Source organism: Oryzias latipes, chromosome 3, assembly GCF_053564925.1.
Source record: "Oryzias latipes strain Hd-rR chromosome 3, Olatipes_Hd-rR_3.1".
NCBI classification, from domain to species: Eukaryota; Metazoa; Chordata; class Actinopteri; order Beloniformes; family Adrianichthyidae; genus Oryzias; species Oryzias latipes.
Genome location: NC_136239.1, coordinates 29,494,928 through 29,518,504, shown reverse-complemented (window position 1 = coordinate 29,518,504; position 23,577 = coordinate 29,494,928). Strand labels below are relative to the sequence as shown.

Here is a 23,577-nt window from a genome sequence, read left to right as displayed (position 1 = left end):
GAAGTATATTTTGTTACTTAGCAAGTGTTGACTGTCCAGACTTGTTTCAAAGTCAGATCTAATTCTGTAGAACATTCACTTTAATGCTCTGGACACTCAGTTCCAGCAATCCTGTTAATCACCACTAGAGGGCGACAAATAACTAGAAAAGGTTGTGAGAAAGCCTGCTTCCTTTGTGAGTCCATTTTTCAGTTCTAACATCATAATATCAAGTCACTTTTCCAACAGTCAACAAGGTGGGATTATTTCACTTCAATTTTATTAATATAATCCAATATTACAACAATAGTTGTCTAAATGGACTTCATACTGGTAATTGTATAAGAACATGAAATTAGTTTTAAATTCATTAGGTAGTTGCAAAACCAAACAAACTAAGCTAAACTGGGCATCCCTGTCCTTAGACCCTCCTTCTTAGTAATAAAAAACTCCTAAAAAAACAGATTCCGGTAAAAGAAAAATAATGAAAACACTTCAGGGATGTCCACATGAAAGAGGGATCCTCTCCCAGGATGGAGAGGCAATTTCCCAGAACTCTTAGAGAAGAATTTGTTTATCTAAATCTACAACTACATGTTTGAATAGTGTGGCAGATGGGCCTTATCAAGATGGGACTGGGGGATGGGTGTGGGCGCGAGACAAGCCAGAGGCAAAGTCCATGGCCAGGTACAGGGGAACAGACGAGCCAACTTAAAACCTGGAATCACAAAGAGGGACAACATATGAATCGCACTCCACCAACAGAGGCATGGGGAACTAAATGATAAATTAATGATAAATAATAGAGGAGAGAACTAGATGAGAACAGAGGACAAAAGCCCAGCGCACCTACTTTCCCCAGCTTCTAACTTCTTGCAGCCTGCTTGCATCTAATTGATATTGTTATTGAGATTTAATTCAAACATTTTACTAGAAAGATGGTAATAATAAAAATAACAATGATAATAATAATAGAAAATCAAAATTTTTAGGATATCAATATTAATACAATATGGTATTAATCGAAGCAGGGGGAATGGGCCGCCCTGGCCCTGTTTATGAAACAATCTTCTCTCTGCTGAGAAATTTGTATAATGGATGCTGCCGGGGTGGCAGTCTAAGCAAAGATGCCCAGACCTCCCTCTCCCCGGCCACTTCCTCCAGCTCCTCTGGGGGGACCCTGAGAGATGACCCAGAGCTCATGACCATAGGTGAGTATAGGAACGAAGATCCACCAGTAAACTAAGAGTTTTGCTTTCTGGCTCAGCTCTCTCTTCACCACAATGGACCAGTACAGCAACCCCTTAACTATGGGCGCTGCTCCGATCCCCCTGTCAGTCTTGGGCTCCGGTCTTCCCTCACTCGTAAACAAGTCCCCAAGATATTTAAACTCCTCCACCTGGGGCAGGGACACTCCACTCACCGAAATTCTGTCCTCTATTCTTAGACCTGCTAAATTCTGCTACAAAAGAGCCGTGAAATTACAATCTTTGACTGTTGACAAATGTCTGTCTTGGCAAATAAAAGCTCCTAGGTTTAGCCCCTCCGCCATTAAATGAATTTGTGAAACAGAAATCTAGGGAGTCTTCAAACTCGAGCCACTGTCAGACGGGACTGTGAACTCCCATTCAGGTGAACGTCTATCTCACAAAACATTTTGTCTTACCAGGTTTTGACTTTCTGCAACAGCATACCTATTACAATAAGAGAAGGCACAGGTTTTGTCATCTTTAAAACACAATTGAAACTGCGGATTCAGAAATCCCAAATGTGTAATCACATGTGACTAGGAATCAGAGCATTTTATTGGTTAACAGCTTGATATGAAAACATTATACTTAGTTTTATATTTCTATTTGTATTTTATTCCCTTTCACTCTAATTTACATTCTCATGTGTCATTTCTTCCTCCCTAAAATCTGTTTTATCTCTTCAAAAACATCAACCTACCGGGGGACTGCAGATGGAAATTAGCCTATGGTTAGAATCTGGTATATTTACACTTTGTTTTTTAATGATATTTAAAATGCAGTGTCCCTTTCTTAATAAATACTTGTTCAAAATGAGTACATTGTAAGTTTACATTTTCTCACATTTTGTTTAAACCAGGGGTGTTCAAACTTTTTGCAAAGAGGTGTGAGGGCCAACCATTCGGCTTGCATTCTTTGAAGCCTTTTAAAAATATTAAATGCAAATGAACTATTTAATTTAAAAAAATGTTTGTAATGTTTAATTTCTTCACATAGAACAGAAATGCATGTAAATAATTTTTTACTCAGATTACTGTGAACTTGTGGGCAGAGTTAAAATGAAGAAAAAGTCTGTCTGGAGAAAAAAAAGCCTTTTGTCAACAATAAATTTGGGTTTACGGTATATGAAATGTTTCATACAGTAAACTTCAAAATTTAAATCATGTGAACATGAAAATAACACAAATAGTTATCTCCTTCAGAAGTATAATCATTGTTGTTTTGAAACAAATAAATCTGTTTGTTTGACCTTAAAGGCTCTTAAGGTCACAGGTTTTTGCCACATGTTTACAGCGGCTTATAACATCATTTAGCCAATCACAAATCAATAAATCAAATGTGCTGTGGGCTGCATGTTATTGATTTTATGACAGTATGATTTTATGGTGGGTCAGTAAAAATTTGAACAAAATCATGTGACCCCTAGGCCGGACTTTGGACATGCCCGGTTTAACTGAAAGGGTTAATTTCAAACAACCTGTATGATCATCAACATAAATATCTGTAATCAAACACCAAGTCAACAAAAACAGAATTACTACAAGTTGTGCTACCAGTGAGCGTGAATTTAGTCTTTACACATGCATCATAGAAGACTCCTCAATATTTTCACTTTTATCCTCAGGAGCAAAATGTTGTCATTTTCTGTGGCATGATCTGCAGAGGCTTAATGTCCTTCACCCTTTAATACTTTCAGCAGTATCCCCCATGCCTCTAAACTGAAGCCCTTAGAAATACAGTACCTACAGTAGTGCTTGCCTCCAGTCTTCTTTGGAATTTTTTTTTTTTTTGCTATGAAAGGTGGTGCCATTGGAATCTGTTTGAGCTGATTTAGTTGATGCCGTTGGGGGATTTCCCCAAAGGGAAGATGTGTGCAGAGAGTAACTGTATTCTTAGGTGATACTTCAGAGAGACTATTAATGAGCTTTGTTCTCAAACTTCACATGACTGATTCGGAGGCACAGCTTGAAGAACTTTGTGTCTGCCGTTTTTTCAGAAGAGGCGTGGTCTGTCTGACTCTGGTCGTCACTGGGGTCCACGTAGGTGTGGACCAAGAACTCCACACATCAAGCTGGAGATGCTTTTTTTAGAACTTCACAGACTTCATAGGGTCCTCAGGTTCATAATCTTCTGGAGGAACTACCTCCATGAACAGCTGGAGGTGCATGGTGATGGGCCCTATAGAAGAGTGGAGACCAGAGATCACATCAGATCCAAAAGATCCCGGCTTTCCTCTAACCACAACACCACTTCATCAATCTTCTGTGAAACTTTTGTTGACATGCTTTTAAACTTTCGTTTCAGTTCATAAATAAAATTTGAAGATTTTTTTCCTAAATCACTGTTTTTGGTGGAGAAATGTAACCAAACTTTTAACTTACTCATGATCCTGCGTGCCCATCTGGGTTTAAGATAGACAAAGGGATAGTAAAGGATGAGTCCACTAAAGATGAAGATTGTACAGTAAAGGTACTCAAGTTCTGGCTGATCAATAATTGGAGCCAAGACGAGATAGCAAGAGACCACAACAATCAGGGCAGCTATGACAATTGGCACCTGCAGATAGTCAAACACACAGAAAAAAAATCCATTGTAAAAATTTGCTCTTTTTTGCACCAAAGACTGGAAGTAAAAAGTGAAAGCTCTTTCTTCATGTCAATAACAGAAAAAAGAGCTGAAATACATTTTATTTAATATATGTTATTGATTACGGTAATAGTTGTGTTAAGAGGTGTTATCTGAATTATTGCAAAACCAAAATCAATGACAATAAAAAACAAACAAGCATCAGTTCCGCTCTATAGGCCTCACCCTAACAGGTCTGTGCAGTTCCTTCCTGGTGAAGCGCATCACTATAAGAGACAACGCCGTCAGACCATAGAACGCCCACTGAGCAAAGCTGAAGTAGTTTATGAGGCTGTTGATGTCAGCTGGAATGATGTAGAATAAAGACAAAATACCCTAAAAGAGAGAGAAATCCCACATTTTGAAATGAAATACCTCAATTAAAGTAACTGTTTTATTCTGAAAATCCTTTCAAATTAAGCAGAATAGTAAACATTTTCAATATGATCTTTGAAACCTGATTTTGCAAACTGTGCTCAAAAAATCTGAGTACACTAACCAAAATCCGTATCATAGTTAAAGGTTTCCAGCCTTATATACATGTTTTACTTTATTTCAAATATTTAAAAAAAACAAAGAAAAGCCAAACACTGAGGAAAATAAAAAAATGAACATAAATCAAGAGACAGTACATAGTCAACATCAATGTTATTCAGTAAAGATTGAAAACAAGAAAAAAAAATTTTTAAATCTTACCCCTAAACATGATTTATTGATATATGAATTAGTTCAAACTTTAATTAATTCAAATCTTAGACATTAATAAACACATTTTAATAAACCAAGGATTCTACATGCAATAAGAGCAAAATGGATTGTGTTAGTACCTACATTAAAAATAAGAGCAGGTGATGGGGTGTAGCGCCTCAGGCTAACATAGGACAAAATTTTCACCATGTGACCTTCTCTTCCGGAAACAAATGCCAGTCTAAGGGGAAAGAATGACAAATTTACTGTCACACACACAGTAAGGTTCTGCATGCATGTGCAGAACGTGACCTTGATCTGCTCGTTTTACCTCCCAGCAGTGAAGCAGCTCCCGTTAGCAGCTCCAAAGGTGGAGAAGGCAACAAAGAGGGGAACAATCCAAGACAAAGGGTAAAGCACTCTGTCTCCAAAAGTCTATGGAGGCACAAACAAATCCTTTAGAGAGACAAGAAGAAAGAATTGAACTAACATAATGAAGACAAAAATGATCATCAAGCATTACATAGAAGAAATGGATTCCAAAGTTTTCATTTAAGCCTATTAATATTTTATGTTTTCCTGTACTGATGAGTAATTAAAGCCTAATTTAAGCTTTTGCAGCTCTTGGGTCTTGCGTTAAAACACCCCGTTGTCCTTACCACAGCCACAGCTGGAGACACCAGTAGTTCAGAGGGGGTCAAAACCGTGAAGTAGGCAATGTTGACCAAAACATAGCACACAGTTACCAAAGGAATCCCAATGATGATGGCCAGGGGCAAATTTCTGAGATGGAAAGAGAAATATTTCCACATTTTAACATCACACATAGGGGTTTTTCTTTTTTTTTGGCAAGCATGTTCATGTGAACTGGATCCAAACTGGTATTTCCTTCTTTAAATATTCTGATCCAAAATGGTGATGACAAGACAATTTTTACCTCTAGGTTGACTAAAATTAACAGTAAAATTGTAAAAGCATTTATAAAGGGGGTGATTTTTACCTGTATGGGTTTCTCAGTTCCTCTGTGATAAAATTTAATTGATTCCTGAAGGGAAAAAAATAGAAAATAAATAGTTAAGAGAAGTATGGATTTGCTTTATGCTCTGAAAAAATTCTAGATTTATAGTTACATTGTTTATTTCCCTTAAAATTGATGCTTTTCATAAACAGACTGTGGTTTTACGGAGAATACAATTTTTCAGCCTTTTGTTTTTAATGTTTGTAAAATTCTTCAGTCTGCACAACCAAAAGGTACACAATATTAAAGCAGCACTGATTTCTAACAGGGAGTTTGTTGCCTATTGTGACAAATAGCTTCCAAAGTTGCAGCCGGAAACACAGCTCTCTCATGCCACACAGTGGACTTAGAAGGGAAGTGATATTCTTTGGACATCAAACCTGCCAGTGCTGTCATGTAAGTGTCTAGTCCCCGTCTCATAGCAAACTCCCAAAATTCCCACAAAATTTTAAATATTGTTGTGAAATAGTGACATGTTGTAATTTAAAATAGGAATCACAGAAGGCCAAAGTAAATAATACGTTTTTTTTTTTCTTGGTAACCTTTCTGGATGAAATGATTGATGCCACAGGAAGATGAAAATGATATCAATTTCAATGCAAGGGTTGTTAGCATCTCCACAAAAACACCATAGTGAATTGAGCATAATTGTTACCATCCGTCATAAGCCCAAAGACCATTATAAAAGGCAAGTCCAATCGCTCCAAAAGACATTGATGAGCCGTCAAAGGCATTTGACAAGTTCTGTGTCTTTCCTGGAGACAGACAAAACATTTGATTTCAAAGACACATTTTTTTTAAGTATTAAAAACTTTTTAAATTTGGTTAATAAGATATTTAAGGAACACAGCTATAAACCACAAACAATTTGAATTTTAACAGGGCTTACCTTGAGCTAATAAAACAATACCAGCCACTACAATGACGAGAATGATGACAAGCTTGGCTGCTGTGAAGAAGTTCTGCACGTAGCTTGCCAGTTTGACGCTTATACAGTTGATAGCGACAATTATCACTGAAAATAAATAAAAACAGCATCAATATAAACCAGTGGTCTGTAGCCTATAATGCTAGAAGAGCCATTTGGTCTGGTTTCTTACTGACCAAGCGAAATCTGCAAAGTCCTACTTTATGTTTAGAAAAAATACACTTTCTTCATATTTTAAGACCTTTAGCCCTCTTGAATATTTACAATAATTGAAAAAGACCAGGGTCATATTTGTCTGTAAATAACGGACTTTTGTTTTTACTTTTGCCAGAAGCACATTTAAGTTCCTTTCAAAATAAAATCTTCCCTGAGTCAAATAAGATCCTCCTGCTGCAACATTAAAAATCCAGCATGGATGGATGGATGGATGGATGGACCGTAGATTAAACTTTTTACTATCATTTTGATCAGTTATTTGACTTGTTAAGAATTAAACAGAATTGATTAAACCTTTTCATTCATTCATTTATCTTCTTAACCGTTTATTCCCTTTCGGGGTCACGGGGTTGCCGGAGCCTATCCCGGCCACTTGGGCGTAGGTAAGGGATGCCCTGGACTGGTTCGCCAGTCTGTCGCAGGGTAGAATATCTTCAACCACACATCCATTCACTATCACACTCACACCTATTGGACAATTTAGAGTTGCCAATCAACCTATGAAGCATGTTTTTGGACGGTGGGAGGAAGCCGGAGATCCCGGAGAAAACCCACGCATATACGGGGAGAACATGCAAACTCCACACAGAAAGGCCCCATGTTGATGTTGTATTTTTGACTTGAACCAGGGGCCTTCTAGCTGTGAGGCAAGAGCAAGAGCGCTAACCACTGCGCCACCGTGTAGTTAAAACCTAATTAACTAAAAGAAATAAACCATAACAACAAACCCAATAAATAAAAGAGATGGATGTGGCCATGGAGTGGCAGGTTGACCCCTGGTATAAAGGACTATTTATTGTGTGAAGAAGATAATTACTCATTTGACCTGCTTTTTTTAACTTTGACTTGCTTTATACTCCAATTCAGTGAAGAAGACATTTGTGTCCTTTCACAAATGCCAACTTTCAGCAGAGCTACAAAGAACAAAATGAGCTATTCTGTTTCTAAAGTTTTCAACTATTATGGTAAAAAAAAATGTTGTTTTTCTCTTTTTATGACTTTTTAACAGTGCACAAACAGTCAATTTTAGTTGATAACTTCCAAGCTTGCACTTACAAAGAGACGCTATAGCCAGACACTTGATGATCACAGTAGGAGGAGTACAGCCAGGGTAAAAAGGAGTAGCTGTGTATTCTGCGAAGCTCAAAGCGATGATAGCAAAGGAGGATGGCTTTAGAACAATGACTGTGGTCCAGGAGTAGAGGTAAGCCACTATGGAGCCAAAAGCCTCCATCAGATAGGGATACTCTCCCCCAGACTTGGTGATCATGGTACCAAGTTCAGCATAACACAGAGCTCCTGAAACAACAAATGTCCAGATAGAAGCACATAAACAAATAGACATGGAGAAAGAAACAGAGAGTTACAACAATCATTTAAAATTCGTCATCCTCTGTTTTTGATCAACTTTTTTTTACATATTTGATACATATATTTTTTTTGCTTTTAATTAAGCATTAGCTTTGAATAATTAGCTTTAATTGGTTGAATTTGTATGGTCTTTAGTTTTCCACATTTCAAAAACATTGAATTCTTCTGATCCTATCCCATTTATCACCTAATGAATCATGGAAGAGACTCTAGTTCTTGTTAAACAGCTGACCAGTATTTGTGAAAATGAATGGATTTTTTTGTCAATAGCAAAGCAGGAAATCCGCCCAAGCAGTGGTTTGGCTGTAGATTTTCTCCACTAACCCTGGAAAAAAGCTGGAGAAAAAAAAAGCCTTACCAAACAACAAAAATAAGGCTCAATCTCGTTTCACGCTTAGCCATGGGTTGGACCCGAAGAATAAATTACCAAAGATATCCCAACAGAAACAGATAACTACCATTCCATCAGAAAAATAGGTCAAAAGCTGTGCACACTCATGTAAATCGATGGCTCTTTAACTTTAATGACACCTTTCGCTTTTAATAATATCCTACTCTTTTTTTTTACTTGAAATTTCCATGTTGTTTTCTATAATTATGCTTCATGTTACGGTTCCTTTAAACCTGCTTGATTTGTCAAAACGTAACCATGTTGGCGTTCCCATCTTCTCCTAATTACATATGTAAAACATTTAACAATGTTGGTAATTTGCAATCTGCGTGTTTGTGCTGCTGATACTCATTAACATTTACTACCCTGAAAACCAGAGGACAAAGTCCTTTGCATCCAGATTCTAGAACGTGCTACACTAAAATTACTTTTTTAAGCATGCCACAGTGGGATTTTATGGTCTTCATTAAACTTTGACTACCAACTGCAGTTCTTTCAGAAATAAACTTGCAAAAACAAAGATGGTCTAAATGTGTGTGTGTGATCTTAGAGTTTCTAAGAATACTGGAACTATGGAAAAAATAAATTGTGCAAAAGAAGAGAAAATTAAATTCATGTGGTAATAAAAGTTATGATCAATTGTCACATGAAAAAAAAGATTATATATGAAATTATGAAGTATTTCATGTGAGCCGCCCAAGTCACCACATTGACTCATTCAGCTTTAGATAGGACAGAAAAGAGAAGATCTGGTTTCTTCATGTGTTCTTTTTTTCTTTCGCTCTGGATTGGTGTCTCATCTTTGACCTCGGTCACAGCTAATCATCTTGTGGTGTCATAACATGGGACAGCAGCAAAAGTTACTGAGATTCCCCACAGCCATTCTACCTACTTTTAGAAGTGCAAGGCCAGCTGTGACCCAACAAAACATTGACTAAAAAAAACAATTGCATGTTAATAAATAAATGGTATTAGGGGAAAAATGCCTAAAAAGTTGGGTTTTCTAAATTTCCTTCAGACATTTCTTGATCTCTGGATAATTGGTGATAGATTACCCCATGAACAGGCAAGTTATGAAAAACTGGAACTTCTTGCTTTATATACACATCTAGGTACTAGGATTTTTAAAGAGAAAACTAAAAGTTAAATGTATAAACAGCACTTGAAATCATAAATATTTCTGGAACAAAGTCAGTCTCACCTAAAGTGGATAACACTCCACAGGCTGTCCAGATGAGGAGGCAAGGTCCCACAGATCCAGAATAGAGCAAAACAGACTTGGGAGAAATGAAAATCCCTGAGCCAATCATGGTTCCAACAATTAGACAAATCCCACTCAGCAGGCCAACCTGAGCACTCGCAAGGCAAGGTTAAAAAAAACACAGAACAAGAAGAAATATGTTCAGTTGTCATCACTGCAAGAAGCTGTATGTTTGAACACTTAGTGTACATTGAATGACTTCATCTTAGTCTACATGTCTACAAGTCTACTATTGCAATCATTTTCCAACGTCAAGATCAAATTAGATGAAGGCAGGGAGGGTCTATGGAGCCAAATCGGGGAAATAAAAGATCTGAAACCCATAAATAGTATAAAATAGTATAAAATAACTTGAAAAATTCAAGCTGAAATATTGGTGTAAATCTGAAAAAGTGTCTGAAACTATCTGCAAAAACTTCAATATTTTCAGCTTCAAATTTTCTGTTTTTAGGTTTCAGTTTCAACATTTTTTTTTTTTCACTTTAAAATTTTTTTTCTTTCTTTCTTCAATCTAAAGGTTTTTAACTTTTGTCCCCTTTCTGGCGTGTGGAGGCGGGGCTTAGATGAAGGACTAATCAGAATGATGAGGCTGGAAGCTTTCGGCACGGTGCATTCACTAACAATGGAAACTTGGATAATTACGGACAGAATAATAAAATACTTACTATTGAAATGGTCATTGTGAACAAAGTGGCCACAATAGACTTAACTAAGCTTGTAGTAGAACTGAAGGAAGATTCAGACACCAATAACACCCAGATCAACACCCAAATAAAACCAAAGAAATTGCTTTATTTGGCTTTCAAATCTTTATGGCCTGGATTAGTCTCCATAAGTGTACAAGAACTATCAGCGCACAAAGTTTGAAGGGCCTGCATTCCACCAAGTTGAGCAGTGTCTTGACATGATATTTATCTTTGTGCAATCTTGATTTAGTGATAAACCATTTACTACATCTTGCATAAATGAAACTCTTTTTTTAACTTCATTTACAACTTTATGATCAGTAATTGGTGCAGCAACTTGAGCGGCTCAGTTTTGCAATGGAATAAATCAAAAGTATAAATCCAGATGAAGTTCTTTGCGTGACAGATGATGATTACCGCCGTCTGTGTGTGTGTGTGTTTTATTGGGTTTAACAACTAGAAAGGTTTATGTTTTAAAAAACTGTGATATAAATTATTGTCATGTGCTGGATGGGCTTTATCAATTTCACCTGGTTAAGTAACATTGATGCAGCATAACAAATGAGAATCTAGAGTATTTTTAAACCAAACACCATCACACTGAGTATGATGACCAGATATATGTTGCAACACTATATCTACTAAAGTAGTGGGGCAAAAAATACTTGCTGATCTATGAGTTGTTCGACAAAAAATGAAAAAAGGTCTGTAATGTTTATCATATAGAAACTAACTGTGAGAGACAGAATGTAAAAAAAGAATCGAGAAAATCACATTGTATGTTTTAAAAGAATTTATCTATACAAAGGTGCAGGCGATACATATTTTTATATTAATATTCAAACTGGCTATCAGTAACCAAAGATCTGTCCAAGGACACTAAGATTGTACAACTGAACAGAACTAGGCGGAACAAATCTACAATAAGGAAGCAACTTGGTGAGACGAAATCAACTACAAAAATCATTGGCAGCTTCCTCCTACCTGGGGCTCCATGCAACCTCTCACCTGGTGGGGTACAAATTATTCTATGAAGGTAAGGAAAGATCTCAGAACTACAAGGGAGGAACTGATAATAAAGACCATGTAATAAAGGAGTAACACGCTAAATTTTCATGGATTAAAATCCTGCTGTACTCTTAAGATCCCCCTGCAAAGACACGAACATGTCCAGGCCCATTCAAGGTTTCCCAAAGACCATCTGAATGATCCAGAGGAGGAATGGGTGAATGTCGTGTGGTCAGATGAGACCTGAGTTCCATTTCAAGAACACCACATCCACGGTGAAACATGGAGGTGGAAACATCATGCTTTGGAGCTGCCTTTCTTCTAAGGGAACCAGATGACTGATGCATTTTAAGGAAATGAGGAATGCGTCCATGAATGCTAAGATGTGGGGCAAAAATCACCTTCCATTGGTGAGCCCATTGAGGATGAAACGTGCCCTGGTTCCAAAATTACAATGATCCCAAACATAACAGACAATAAAGGAGCGGCTACAAAAAAAAAGCTTCCCAAGGTACTTGAGAGGCCTGGCCAGTTTCTGGACCTAAATCCAGTAAAGAATCTGTGGAGGGAGTTGAAAGTCTGTGTTGCCCCAAAACATCAGCTTCATGGAAGACTGGACCAAGGCAGCAGGTGCACTTTGTGCAAACCTGGTAAAGACCTACAGGAAACGTCAGACCTAATTGATAACCAGGATTACCTTACTAAGTATTGCGGTGAACTTTTATTGTTGACCAAGTTCTTATTTTTGTACAATTATACCAAGATTTTTTTTTTAAATCTTATAATTACAATCATTGAGCGAAAAAACACTTTTTACCCCAACATACACATTTGTGAGCACACATTACATTTTTGTTTAAAATGTCTAAAACCCCCAACCTTCCCAAATCCCCACACGCTGGCAGTTCACTATATTTCAGTCAATTACCCATTTGAATGGGCAGCATCCTCATGTATTTCTACATAGGAAATGTATCGTTGGAGGAGCAAAGTAGTTTGTTCTGGCCATATGTGGGGTTAGCTTGCAGTTTCCAGTAATCATTTATATGTTTTTAAAGTCATGATGTGCTTTTTGTAGCCTTCAAAATAATTGAATTCCAATCTGATCTGTTGGACAAGACCTTAGGAGTAAAATGTGCTCCGCAAGTGTACTGGGGGTTTCAGGTGTTGCATCTGATAATGTAAAAATATTTATCTACTTTTTCATAAAGTGAAAAAGAAATAATTTTGGTGCTAATAACAATTACAAATACAACTCTGCATGCGCAAATAAACAAAATTTGGCTAAAAGCCTGATTAAATTTCTGTATGTTCTCCACATTACAATTGCAAAGAAAAACAACACAAAAAAAGTTAACATCTTGAAAAGAATCTCTGAAAATGTTTTAATTTCCTTTTAATTATTTTTATGATGTGAGTTTAGCTGGAGTTGATTGAACTGAACTAACTCAATTCAGTGGTTAAAAAAAACTGAATGCTCAATTGATGTTATGTATTTTTAAAGGAACACAATACATAAATTAGAGGTGGGTTTATCACAATACAATAAAGGTAATAGCATCTCTAAGGATTTTGACGTGCTGAAAAAATTGCTGTCCTGTGAATACAATAAAAACTTTCAAATAAAACTTTAATAGAACTTTTGTTTGACATTGAATAAATCTAATTAAAGATTTAAAAAGATAAAAATGATCCATCAAAAATAATAATTTTACTATATTTATGTAAAAAGTTATGATTTGGTTTCCTGAATTTGTTCAGCTGAAAGGTCAGATTGACCTGAACTTACAATATAATTTTACCAGACAAAAACTTAGCTAGAGGTTTTGTAGTTTCTCACTGCCAGAAAACTGTTTTGCAAATGCATTATGAAAAAAGATGCTGTCTACATCTGGGATTATTTTACAGGGATTATTATTCTGTCTGGACGTCAATGGAAAAATTGATGGTTCTGCCAGTTGAGTATGGGTTGTTAGGTAAGTGTTAGATACAGGTGTGTTGAAATTATAGCTCAGGAGAAAGGCATGATTCATGTTATTGCGGTTCTATGTTTAGAATAAAGATAAGAACAAATGTGTTTACGGCGATGCACAACAGGAGCCTTCTGTTTGTCTGTATTTCCAAATAGACTTTTAATTATTTGTAGATCAAATATCATAAATACAATCTCAAGGCTAATGCTTTTACTTTGAAAATCTACTTTGACATTGATAATTTTCTGCATTATTTCTGGGATTATTCATCTGATTATTCTTTCTGGGATAGTTTCATCTGATGCTGTAGAACAATTCCTAACCTCCTTCTCTCAACATATCTACTAATCATTTGTGTGGGTTTCTTTGCATAAAAAGAACAGAAAATCCCAACCTCTGTGAAATACACCAATTATTAGAAAGCCAACATATAGCTGTGGTGCTGCCAACTATAAGAAACCTAGGGAAGCATCATCAGAAGCTGCTTACGTTAGACGGGCAGACACATAAGAAGCTTAATTAATCACTTTCTGTTACGTCAGGTTTCCCCTGTCACCAAAAAATATCATTAATGCTGGTGTAAAGGTAGAAAAGATGAAGAATAGAGAGTTTCGTAATGTTATGACCTGCCGTCTTGAGTTAAAATGACGTTTACCATTTTTGTTTTTGGAGTGGGTTCATAGCAGTTTGTCTCACTTTCTTTTGCAGTATGTTTGTGAAACGTTTAAAAAAATTACTTTTCTCATCATAATTTCCAGTTTTCCGATGTTGTGGTTCCTTTACATTTACTTAGAAGCTCAGGAATTTAAGGCGCCTGGACAGTTCCAGGGTTTGAATGATTGCTTGGGTTAATTTGCTGACATTTTTGTGGTACAGCCTGGTACTCGGTTTCAGCACTCCTCTGAGCAAAAAAGGACAGATAATGGGATTGTATGGTGTGAACATTCAAAAAGGCTCTTTCTCAGGAACTCACAAGGACAGCCAAGCAGGCGCAGACTCACATCTTTTTGAAGCGCTGTGGCCTTCTCAGTCTTTTCCTTTTCGGTGGGACCAGTGGTGCCGTTGTGCGGCTGCCTCTTCTTGATACTTCCTTCTCCCATGCCTGTCAGCAGACGCTTTATAAAAAAGCAATGTCGTGCCATTTGGGTTAAATTTTGCAGCTTGTCTTTGTTGTCACAATCACAGGTTATCACACAGGTCACCATGCATGATAAGATTTACAGCCGAGAAGCTTTACTGTCTGTAAAGTTTTATCTATTTTAGATAATGAATGACGTTCAGATCGAAGTAAATTCTTCTGTAAGGATTCACTTACACAAGATTATTTTGCATTTTTAATCCACTATTGTACATTTCGAGCAGCTGCAAAGATTTCCACTGGAATAGTTTAGTCTAAGTAAAGGAATTCATCTTTTTTTTAAACATTTTAGACTGGCAGCGGCACTGTGAACCAAAAACTACTACTGTAATTCAAATATAAGTTAACGTTTTTGCTTAAAGCCGAAGAAATGATAAATAAGAATGATACATTCAGTGAAGTCTTGTAGATAGATTTGAAGTTAAATTCTGCACACATCAGCAGATTCACCAGGACTGTTTTGGTAACCAGTGTGCCATGTTCCATCTCTTTCTGGGTGTCTTATGAAAACTTTTCTCCAAAGTTCAATCACTGAAGCACATTTTTTAAAACAAGCAGTACCTGCAATAAATAGAGAAGACTAGATGTGTGTTTTTAGGGAACAGTTTTGTATCAATACCACTTAAAAAAGAAAATGTTGATCAACCTGATGTTACAAATTCTAATATTAGCCTATGACTGAAAAATCCAATTAAATGGCATTAAATTAAGATTCCATATGTATTTATATATTCTGAAAATTACAAGATTTTGGCTTCTTCTCTGACTTGCTGAGACAATATTTAACTCCTCTCTGTGTTAATGTATAATCAAACAAATCTTAATAAAGACTAGAACTTAAGAAAAATATATACTTGTCACAGTATCTGGTGGAAAATAAAAAAACTTTTTTTTCACTTACCTTAGACACTTGGAAATTTTTTGTAAAAAAATAACTTGAATGCAGGTTTATTTTAGAAAAGGTTGATGTGAGAAGGCAGGTGATGCTTAGCCAAGTTAAAGGAAGGATACCAGGAATGTCTCATGCAAATGAACACCACAGATTTCATGAAGACCGAACACACTCCTCTGGTGGGAGTTTCCTTAATGTGATTGGACGAGCTGGCTAGACCTGAGTGAAAAAACAGGGGGGGGGTAATCAAAATCTAAGCAGTGCACTGATCTGAGCTTAAAAGAAGCGGGATATAAAGTTAGGAAAATGTGGACGTCGCACAGCTAATCCATAAAAATGTGAAGATTTTGACTCATACTATACTTTGGCGCTTAAAAATTATACAGTGTCCCCAATCTCACTTAAGAATAACAGTAGAGAACTGTGTGTGACTTTAGTAAATTGTTTTTGACTGAATTTCGATGCATTCCTAATGCTATTTTGAGAAACTGAACTAATCTGATGATCAGGTTACAAACCTGAAGCACTGCAGTGTGAGTCAGAATGTAAAGGCCATGCCAGTGTGTTTTTACACACACATACAAAAACAAGAACACTTCCTATACTCTGAGCTTACCTAACCCGACTGCCTTCACAATGCTTCTTTGATAAAGATACATGACACCACTGAAGATGTGCTGTGTACATTTGTGTGTGAGCCACATTTCTACCCTGCCCTACTTTTCTTCTTTTTTTTCCTTTCGGAAGTATTTTCTTACCAGGTGCTTTTTCAGATATTATCATTGTAATCATCAACATCCCTACTTTTAAAGCTTAAAAACTCTCCGTTTTTTGTTTGGACTCTCTGCTTAGTCATTTTAACTATGAAATGAATGTTTTATAGACATAATGCAAGAAAATGAATGAATGTCTTGTAATGTCACCACCAAAAGGTGATTTCAAATGCCACCGTCTTGGTAGTGTGGAAAAACTCAATGTGGAGTCCAAAAGGTTCCTACTCTGCAACCATGTTGACTACATAGTAGTTAGCTTTCAGATTTAATATAGATTTTTAACATCGACTGACGGGAGGCTGAAACTTTTGTACATTTAATAAGCTTGAAAAGAACTTGAATTTTTTTTAAAAAGTTTTTGTGAAATTCATTGGAGAATATAAACAGTTCTGAGATCGCTTTAATCAGCTAACAGAAGAAAATCTCAGTATATGAACTTGTTAACCTTGAGAGCAAGAACAACATGACCACATTTCTGACACATAAAAGGGGGGCTTAGGAACTGACTGTGTGCATTTACAGTAATAAAATGCCATGTTGGTAAGCCAGTTTAGGAGGAATTTATTGAGCTGGAACTGTATTTATTTGGTGCAGGGTAATCCTTTGTTCAGTGGGTCTGCACACAGCTTAGACAGAGAATCTGACTCTGCAAACAAGGATGATTGAACAGGAGAGGTTCAGGGAACACTAACAAGTGAGATTATAAAGACAGTGTCAAAATATCACAACTTTGGACCTTCTTTTACTTATTGGCATACTTATCATTAAATATGAGCCAAGAGAAAATATGCTTTTTTTTAAATCTGATCCATGATCAGATTACAATCAATTATATTCTTTAACCAATAAATAAATAAATACCTGGGTTTTTAACATTGCAGGGATATTTAGTGGTTTTCTTCGCATAACTCAAATTCTCTTCCAACAGGCATAAACCTTCAAGGAAACCAGTATCAAAACCAGATTCAGGCAGGAAACCATCCACCTCAAAGTGTTTGATGGCAGAAAGACAGATTTACCACTAATGGGAATATGTACACTAAAATTACTAGATTTAGCAAATTAAAAATATAAATACATCTGAAACATTTGCTATGAATAGAGGATAACTTGGAACGGAGTGGGGAATTCCAGGTCTCAAGGGCTGGTGTGTCTGCATGTTTTTCAGATATCCTTGCCCCGATTAGCTGGATCAGGTGTGTCTTCCCAATTAGAACATAACAGAGCAGGATTTGTTGGAAAACAGGCAGGAATGCAGAACCTTGGTTCAAAGCTAGAGGAAAGCTATATAAGGAGATGCCGTGAGTAATTCAGACCCCTAACAATCTGACACAAGTCTGCTCTGATAACAGATTTATGATAGCCTTCATTTTAAGGTATCCGATCATCTTTTGATCTGTTGTAAAATAGTTCAGAGTGGTCTTTTTATCATGTTTACGCCGGTTTTAGCCAAAATGTAAAAATAAAAATAAAACTGTGTCATTTTCTAGGACATAGAAATTACAGAATGGCAGTAGTTCGTTAGAAATTCACCTATGAGTTGTGGGTGTAACTGTTGGCACGGAATAAGCCTGCCTCATTTCCCATCATCCATCTTTGTACACGCTCTCCCGATTGCTTAAAGCCCCTCCCCCCCAACCTAACATTATGGATGCAACAAAAATGGCGAGAAAAATTGCAAGTATGCTGTACAATTTTAAGCCAGAGGCAAACTCAAATGAAGAAAATGAAGAGATGCATGGATCTATTTGTCTATAAATGGATGCATCAGATTTGAGCTGCAGCTACAAGTCTTTTTCCAGCAGCATTTATTTTTCTCGTTTTCTTCTGATTCACAACAACTTGTATTACGAAATACTCAGAAAATCAATTATAAGCTGAATTTTCTTTATATTTGTCAACAAGAAAATATTGAAAACACCAAAAGTAAGATTTTCATCGGAGTGAGTCTTCAAAGAGTTAATGTAGTCCGATTAATATGTCGGAAATTATATAATTAATGAAATTGCGTTTATGTAAAATCACAAAATTAGAATGGATAAATAAATGAAAGCAAGCCATTTTGGTCTTCCAGCCAGTAGGTGGCGGTAGAAGAAAGAATCATTCAAATGACGTCACTTCCACCCAAACAAACATTCTCATTTCCCACAGTCTGATCCAGCTGCAACTTGAGGTTTCTGAAATGTTCATGGCTAATTCTGACCAATAAGTAAGTTTTATGGTTAGATGATGAACGCCGCTCTGAAGCACTGGAGGGAGGCGGCCACCCTAATCTTGGCCGCAGGACACAGACTCGGCGCGGACAGTTTATTGCCAAGGACACCGCCGTCCGTTTCTCTTCGCTCTCCGTCAGAGAGCAGCGGCGAGTGGGCACAGCCGCCGCTCAGGTCCCGTTTTGACTATGACGTTCTGCTGCTCAAACGAAGCGCTAAGAGCGGATTCATGCCCAACGCCTATGTATTTCCGGGCGGCGTTCTGGACCCCTCCGACTTCTCGGGTGACTGGCTGGACATTTTTAAGCCTTTCTCCAGCTGCCCAAACTTTGGTTTGAGACAAACAAAACAGCCCGTGGAGACCAGACCCGCCATTTTTGCCACAGACCGACTGAAGCTGGGTTCTCCCATCCCGGGGGACGTCGCCCTGCGGATCTGCGCTTTGCGGGAGACGTTTGAAGAATCTGGGGTGCTGCTGGTTGTTCCAAAAGCGGAAGTGAAAAGCTTCAAGGATGATTGTCCTAGTAAACACTACAAAGAGCCTCCGTTCTCCGTAAATGAACTCTCACAGTGGAGGGCTCTGGTGAATCAAAACCCGACCAACTTCATCCGGATGTGCAGGGAGTTGGAGGTGCTGCCCAACATCTGGGCCTTACACGAGTGGGCCAACTGGATCACCCCCGTCGGCATTTATGGTCGCAGGTTCGACACCGCCTTCTTTCAGTGCTGCCTGCAAGAGATTCCGCACACTATCCAAGATGAGAAGGAAATTGTTGATTTTCAGGTGACTTTACAAGCCAGACAGTTTAGCACTTCATTATAACCTCCGAAAAGGTTTTTTTTATATTCCAAAGCTGGCATCAGGGGAAGTTAAGAAGAAAAAAAAATCTGAACATAATTAGCAAAGTCACTCTCTTAAACACGTGCCCGTAATCAGCCTCTAATTATCAAACAGAACAGGGAGATAATTATCAGTTAAAGAAACCAGTTTTTATTTATATGTTCTCAAGATGGTTAGACAGTAGAGTAACAATGAATCACAATGCGACAAGCTGTTGATCGAGCTATACCACTATTAAAAGGTTTCAAAATGAATTAAATATTGGAAAATACCATTTGAATTGAGGTTTATTTTTACTATAACATAAAAACGACAGCGGACAAGACACGTGTGATGACAGCAAACATGATCAGTCCATCACTACGGTCCAATGTGTGGAAATGCTGGATTTTGCGTCCATACTGTCTGATCTAATGACGTTCCATTTGTATTATTTTGATGCAAAAACAGTAGTGGGCTGAACAAAAGTGTGAATGGATTTGCCATTCATTCTTATTTACTTGTTTGTTTGTTCACATATTTCATTTACACTTGATTATCCTGCAAGGAATCTAGAAAACTTCACCTGAACTGTTCAGCACCCAGATTTTTATCTCTCAGTCACACTGATTGAATTTTTGGCCAAAGATGTCCCGGGTCGATTTTTAGGTCAGTGAATCGAATCGTTCAAAATGAACCAAAATCGACTAAGAATCGTATCGGCGGCCACAACTGAATCGTTGTTAAAGTGAATTGTTACACCCCGGACAGGACAGAAATTCTTCCTTCAACATGGCAGAAGACGGTGAAATTAAGTGTAATTATTTAAATAAAAATATAGATTTAAAAAATGAATGAACAAATACAAATCCCAGACTCCATCTTCACATACAACTTAAAGGTGCTATTGGGGATCAAACAGATTAGCAACATTGGGGATAAATGATTTTTTTGTCGATGTTATGCCTGACCAGCAGGTTTCTATATCTCCTGCCTGCAGAGTGATGAACAGAGGTGAGTGGTGTCCTCCGGGATGGAGGTGGCTTTCCTCATCACTGATCACCTGTATGGGTCACTGAGGTGACTGTATTTCAAAGTCCAGTGGGAACATCTCGTACTCATTTGAGCAGATTATTTGCTGGGATTTTCTGTAAACCAGGACATTTTTTCATGTGGTTAACCAAGTTCATCAAAAAGTTGACTTTTATAAACTAGCCTAAACTCAGATCAGGGAGCAGGGAGGCATTGGGACCCATTTTAAGAGTCCTTGGCATGACTCGACCGTGAACTTGAACCAGAGACCTTCCAGTCTCAGGGTGGACACCCTACCACAAGCCCACAGAGTTGGCACAAATATCTGTAGTATAAACCCAGCAGTCCTACCATTTTGTCTGTAGGGTTTTAACCTCCAGTAGAAGAAGCTAAGAGAATCATCATTAAAATGACTCTTTTGAGTGTAGTACTGCTAGGTAAAGATTTTACAAAGCTGTCTCAATATTCCATATTTTTATTATTATTTTTTTACCAAAGCATCTAAAGAGAGTTAAATAGATTCCCAGTCCAAATTGTTTTTCCTGATTTAATTGGCTCTATCTTTGTACCACATTTAATACTCTTAAGAAAAAACACAAGTGGTCCCATAGCAGTTTTTTTTCCCACAGTTTAATATTTTAATCATGCTTTTTTGTGGAAAAAAACAACAAAAAAATGTTAATTTATATGAAACATTTCCTGGCCCTTTAAATTTTGTTTTCATCTTTTTGAGTTTTAATGCTTCTTAATTCTTCATTTGTGTTTTGTTCTTTAATTTGGATCTCTGTCATGTTAAGCCAATATAAGAACAAATGAAAACGTAAGTGTATTTAAACAGCAATACTATGAATGAAATTGATTTGTTACCAAAGCTAATGTATAAACAGCACTTTTTTTAGATTTTAAGGTAAATTATAGACAAAGTTTGAAAAGAACTTGGAAAATAGAAATTCAATACCAAAGAAAAGCAAACGGTTGAAATAACTAAGGCTAAGTGGGCTAAGCAAATGTTTGACCTTAAAAAATAATGGATTAAAGTCAACTGAACATTAACAAGACCCAAATGGAGCAATCCTTTAAAAATAAATCTATACATACATTTGTTCCTATATGACAGCTGGTTGCCTTTATAGATGTGATTTATCGTGTCATGATTTGTTTAAAGACAAACAGATGTGTGCATGTGTTACAGTTGCTGCTTTCATCTTGTGTTCCAGTGGTCCACTCCTTCAGAGATCCTGCAGTGCTACCAGGAGAGGCAGATGTGGATGGCTCCTCCTCAGTTCTATGAACTCAGCCGCATGTGTTGTCTCCCCCGTCTTAATGACCTCCACAGCTTTGCGTACAAGCGTGCAGTAGAAGGCTGTGAACGGTGGCTGCCCGTGGCTTTACTGGAAAATGAGCAATATATATCCCTGCTGCCAGGTACTGGGTATAGACTATGTTCCAAGTATTAACAAGACCGAAAATGCAGAGCAAAATGACTACTCGAATGTATCCGTTTGGTTCGATTTAATGTGGACCTCTGATTAAACATTTAGATTGTTGCCTTCTTTGCTCTTTCCAGGTGACAAACAATACCCGCAAGACACTTCAGGGCAGATGGAAGCTGATAGAACTCCAGACCATGAGCTGAACAATCCTGAAAAACAGTCTGCCCTGCACCGCATGACAATCAAAGACTCCTACACCACAGCTCTGCATGTCACCATCAAGCCCAAGTACAAACACTTGCTCCCCGTAATGGAGCCAGCCTCACCACAAGGAACGAAAAGTCAACTGTGACCCACTCTTCAGTTCTAACAAGATATGATTGTGGAAGACATTTAATTTGAATAGAATGAATGCTGTCATAACCAAAAACTCAGTATCTTTAAATTTATATTTAAAATGAGTAAAATCTACTTTTAAAAGTTGTTTTTCATAAATCTCTATTCAGCTTTTCATTTCAAAAATGTCATGTTTTACATTCTTAATAGGGAATGGTGCAAAACATGTATACAGTCTAAGCTAATATAATGTCCTTTAAATGAATAATATTGCTCTCAGTGGGATTCCATAAGTCAGAGATGGAGGCTCGGCACGGCTCCTACCTTTTTACATGTCTTTGTGTGTGTGTGTGTGTGTTGAGGGGGGGGGGGGGGGGGGGTCATCCTTGCTCATTGCAGTACACTGACTGAGAAGTCCTGGCTGGGGGACATGAAAAATAGAACATCAATGGGGGACCTTTATGTGTGGAGTTTGCATGTTCTCCCCGTGCATGCGTGGGTTCTCTCCGGGGTCTCCGGCTTCCTCCCACCGTCCAAACATGCTTCATAGGTTAATTGGTAACTCAAAATTGACCATAGGTGTGAATGCAGGAGTGAATGGGTGTGTGAGTGAGGACATTCTACCCTGCAACAAACTGGCGACTTGTTCAGGGTGTCCCCCCTGCCTTCGCCCACAAGTGGCTGGGATAGGCTCCGGCAGCCCCGTGACCCCGAAAGGGATAAAGCGGCATAGAAAATGAATGAATTTAAAGCTGTTTTTATATGAATTTTCACCTTAACTCTGACCAGAACACAACTTTTTAAAATTGTGTTAAGCTGTAACAAATCATGCCTTTTTTTTCTTGCTTACTTCATCCTCCACTGACCCAAATTTGGTGTTTGTATTATTTTTAGAGGAACATGACAAACTAAAAGTTCTGCAAATTTTGTTCTTTTCTTGCAAAAATATTAAATAAGTTAACAATAACTGAGTCAAGACTTCTGCATCAATCTACAACTGATGTACGATTGGCATTTGCAATATCTGAGAGGAGCATGAAAGGCTGCAACAAATCCTTTTCACATATTTCCTGTGGCAGAACAGTGAAAGATGCTGAGGATCGACATCCTCTGTCCTCACACATCGTCTCCTGCTACTTCAGATGCTTCAGTGTGTAGGATGTCGGTGGCAGGGAGCGGGTGAGTTGAAATAACGCTCAACCTTCTGTGCTGTTTGCAGTCGATTGAGGGTTTCTATGGAGACGCACAGCCTTGGAAACCTACCAACTAAGTCCAGATGAAGTGATGGCAGTGGTCTGTGTGGCTGTGCACTGTGTGTCGCTCACCTTCGTGCAGAAACAGCCATCTTGGTTCGTCAGTGTCCAGGCAACAGAGTGAAGCTTTTCCTGAACTTGTGAAATTACAACACGGATAATCAAGATGTCTCAGATTCCACTCAACTCATGGAAGGAAGGCAGAAGTATTTGTGCATCAAAGTACTCTATAGTAATTCAGTGATTGTAATGCCAAATTGTTTTGTCCCTTCACGCCATTTTTCTGTTTTACGT

The 23,577-nt window shown here is 37.7% G+C and overlaps 2 protein-coding genes across 3 annotated transcripts; one reads left to right on the top strand and one right to left on the bottom strand.

Annotated features, from left to right (window-relative positions):
* Positions 1-242: 242 nt before the first annotated feature.
* slc7a9 (solute carrier family 7 member 9) lies at positions 243-15,563 on the bottom strand. 2 transcript variants are annotated; one of them, XM_004067392.5, is made up of 13 exons: positions 15,433-15,563; positions 14,395-14,508; positions 9,667-9,814; positions 7,760-8,002; positions 6,449-6,574; positions 6,215-6,314; positions 5,542-5,586; positions 5,201-5,324; positions 4,873-4,976; positions 4,686-4,782; positions 4,041-4,190; positions 3,611-3,785; positions 243-3,407 (listed from the first exon to the last, which is right to left on the bottom strand). In XM_004067392.5, exons 2-13 carry the CDS (start codon positions 14,491-14,493, stop codon positions 3,316-3,318), a joined length of 1,503 nt encoding a protein of 500 aa, XP_004067440.1. In that variant the 5' UTR covers positions 14,494-14,508; positions 15,433-15,563; the 3' UTR covers positions 243-3,315. The 2 variants fall into 2 exon arrangements, with proteins under 2 accessions (XP_004067440.1, XP_020555468.1); XM_020699809.3 differs by having other exon boundaries at positions 14,395-14,495; positions 15,433-15,554.
* A 2,740-nt stretch (positions 15,564-18,303) lies between these two features.
* nudt19 (nudix (nucleoside diphosphate linked moiety X)-type motif 19) lies at positions 18,304-22,999 on the top strand. Its single transcript, XM_004067391.5, has 3 exons — positions 18,304-19,193; positions 21,479-21,686; positions 21,829-22,999. Exons 1-3 carry the CDS (start codon positions 18,423-18,425, stop codon positions 22,044-22,046), a joined length of 1,197 nt encoding a protein of 398 aa, XP_004067439.1. The 5' UTR covers positions 18,304-18,422; the 3' UTR covers positions 22,047-22,999.
* The last annotated feature ends 578 nt before the right edge of the window (positions 23,000-23,577 follow it).

Coding starts and splice junctions, on each gene's coding strand:
- slc7a9 (XM_004067392.5), bottom strand. CDS start 14,493: ATGGGAGAAGGAAGTATCAAGAAGAGGCAGCCGCACAACGGCACCACT. Junction 6,575..7,759: donor TCTGGCTATAGCGTCTCTTT/GTAAGTGCAAGC, acceptor ATTTATTTTCAG/TGATAATTGTCGCTATCAAC. Junction 5,587..6,214: donor CTTTGGGCTTATGACGGATG/GTAACAATTATG, acceptor TTTTCCCTTCAG/GAATCAATTAAATTTTATCA.
- nudt19 (XM_004067391.5), top strand. CDS start 18,423: ATGATGAACGCCGCTCTGAAGCACTGGAGGGAGGCGGCCACCCTAATC. Junction 19,194..21,478: donor AGGAAATTGTTGATTTTCAG/GTGACTTTACAA, acceptor CTTGTGTTCCAG/TGGTCCACTCCTTCAGAGAT. Junction 21,687..21,828: donor ATATATATCCCTGCTGCCAG/GTACTGGGTATA, acceptor TGCTCTTTCCAG/GTGACAAACAATACCCGCAA.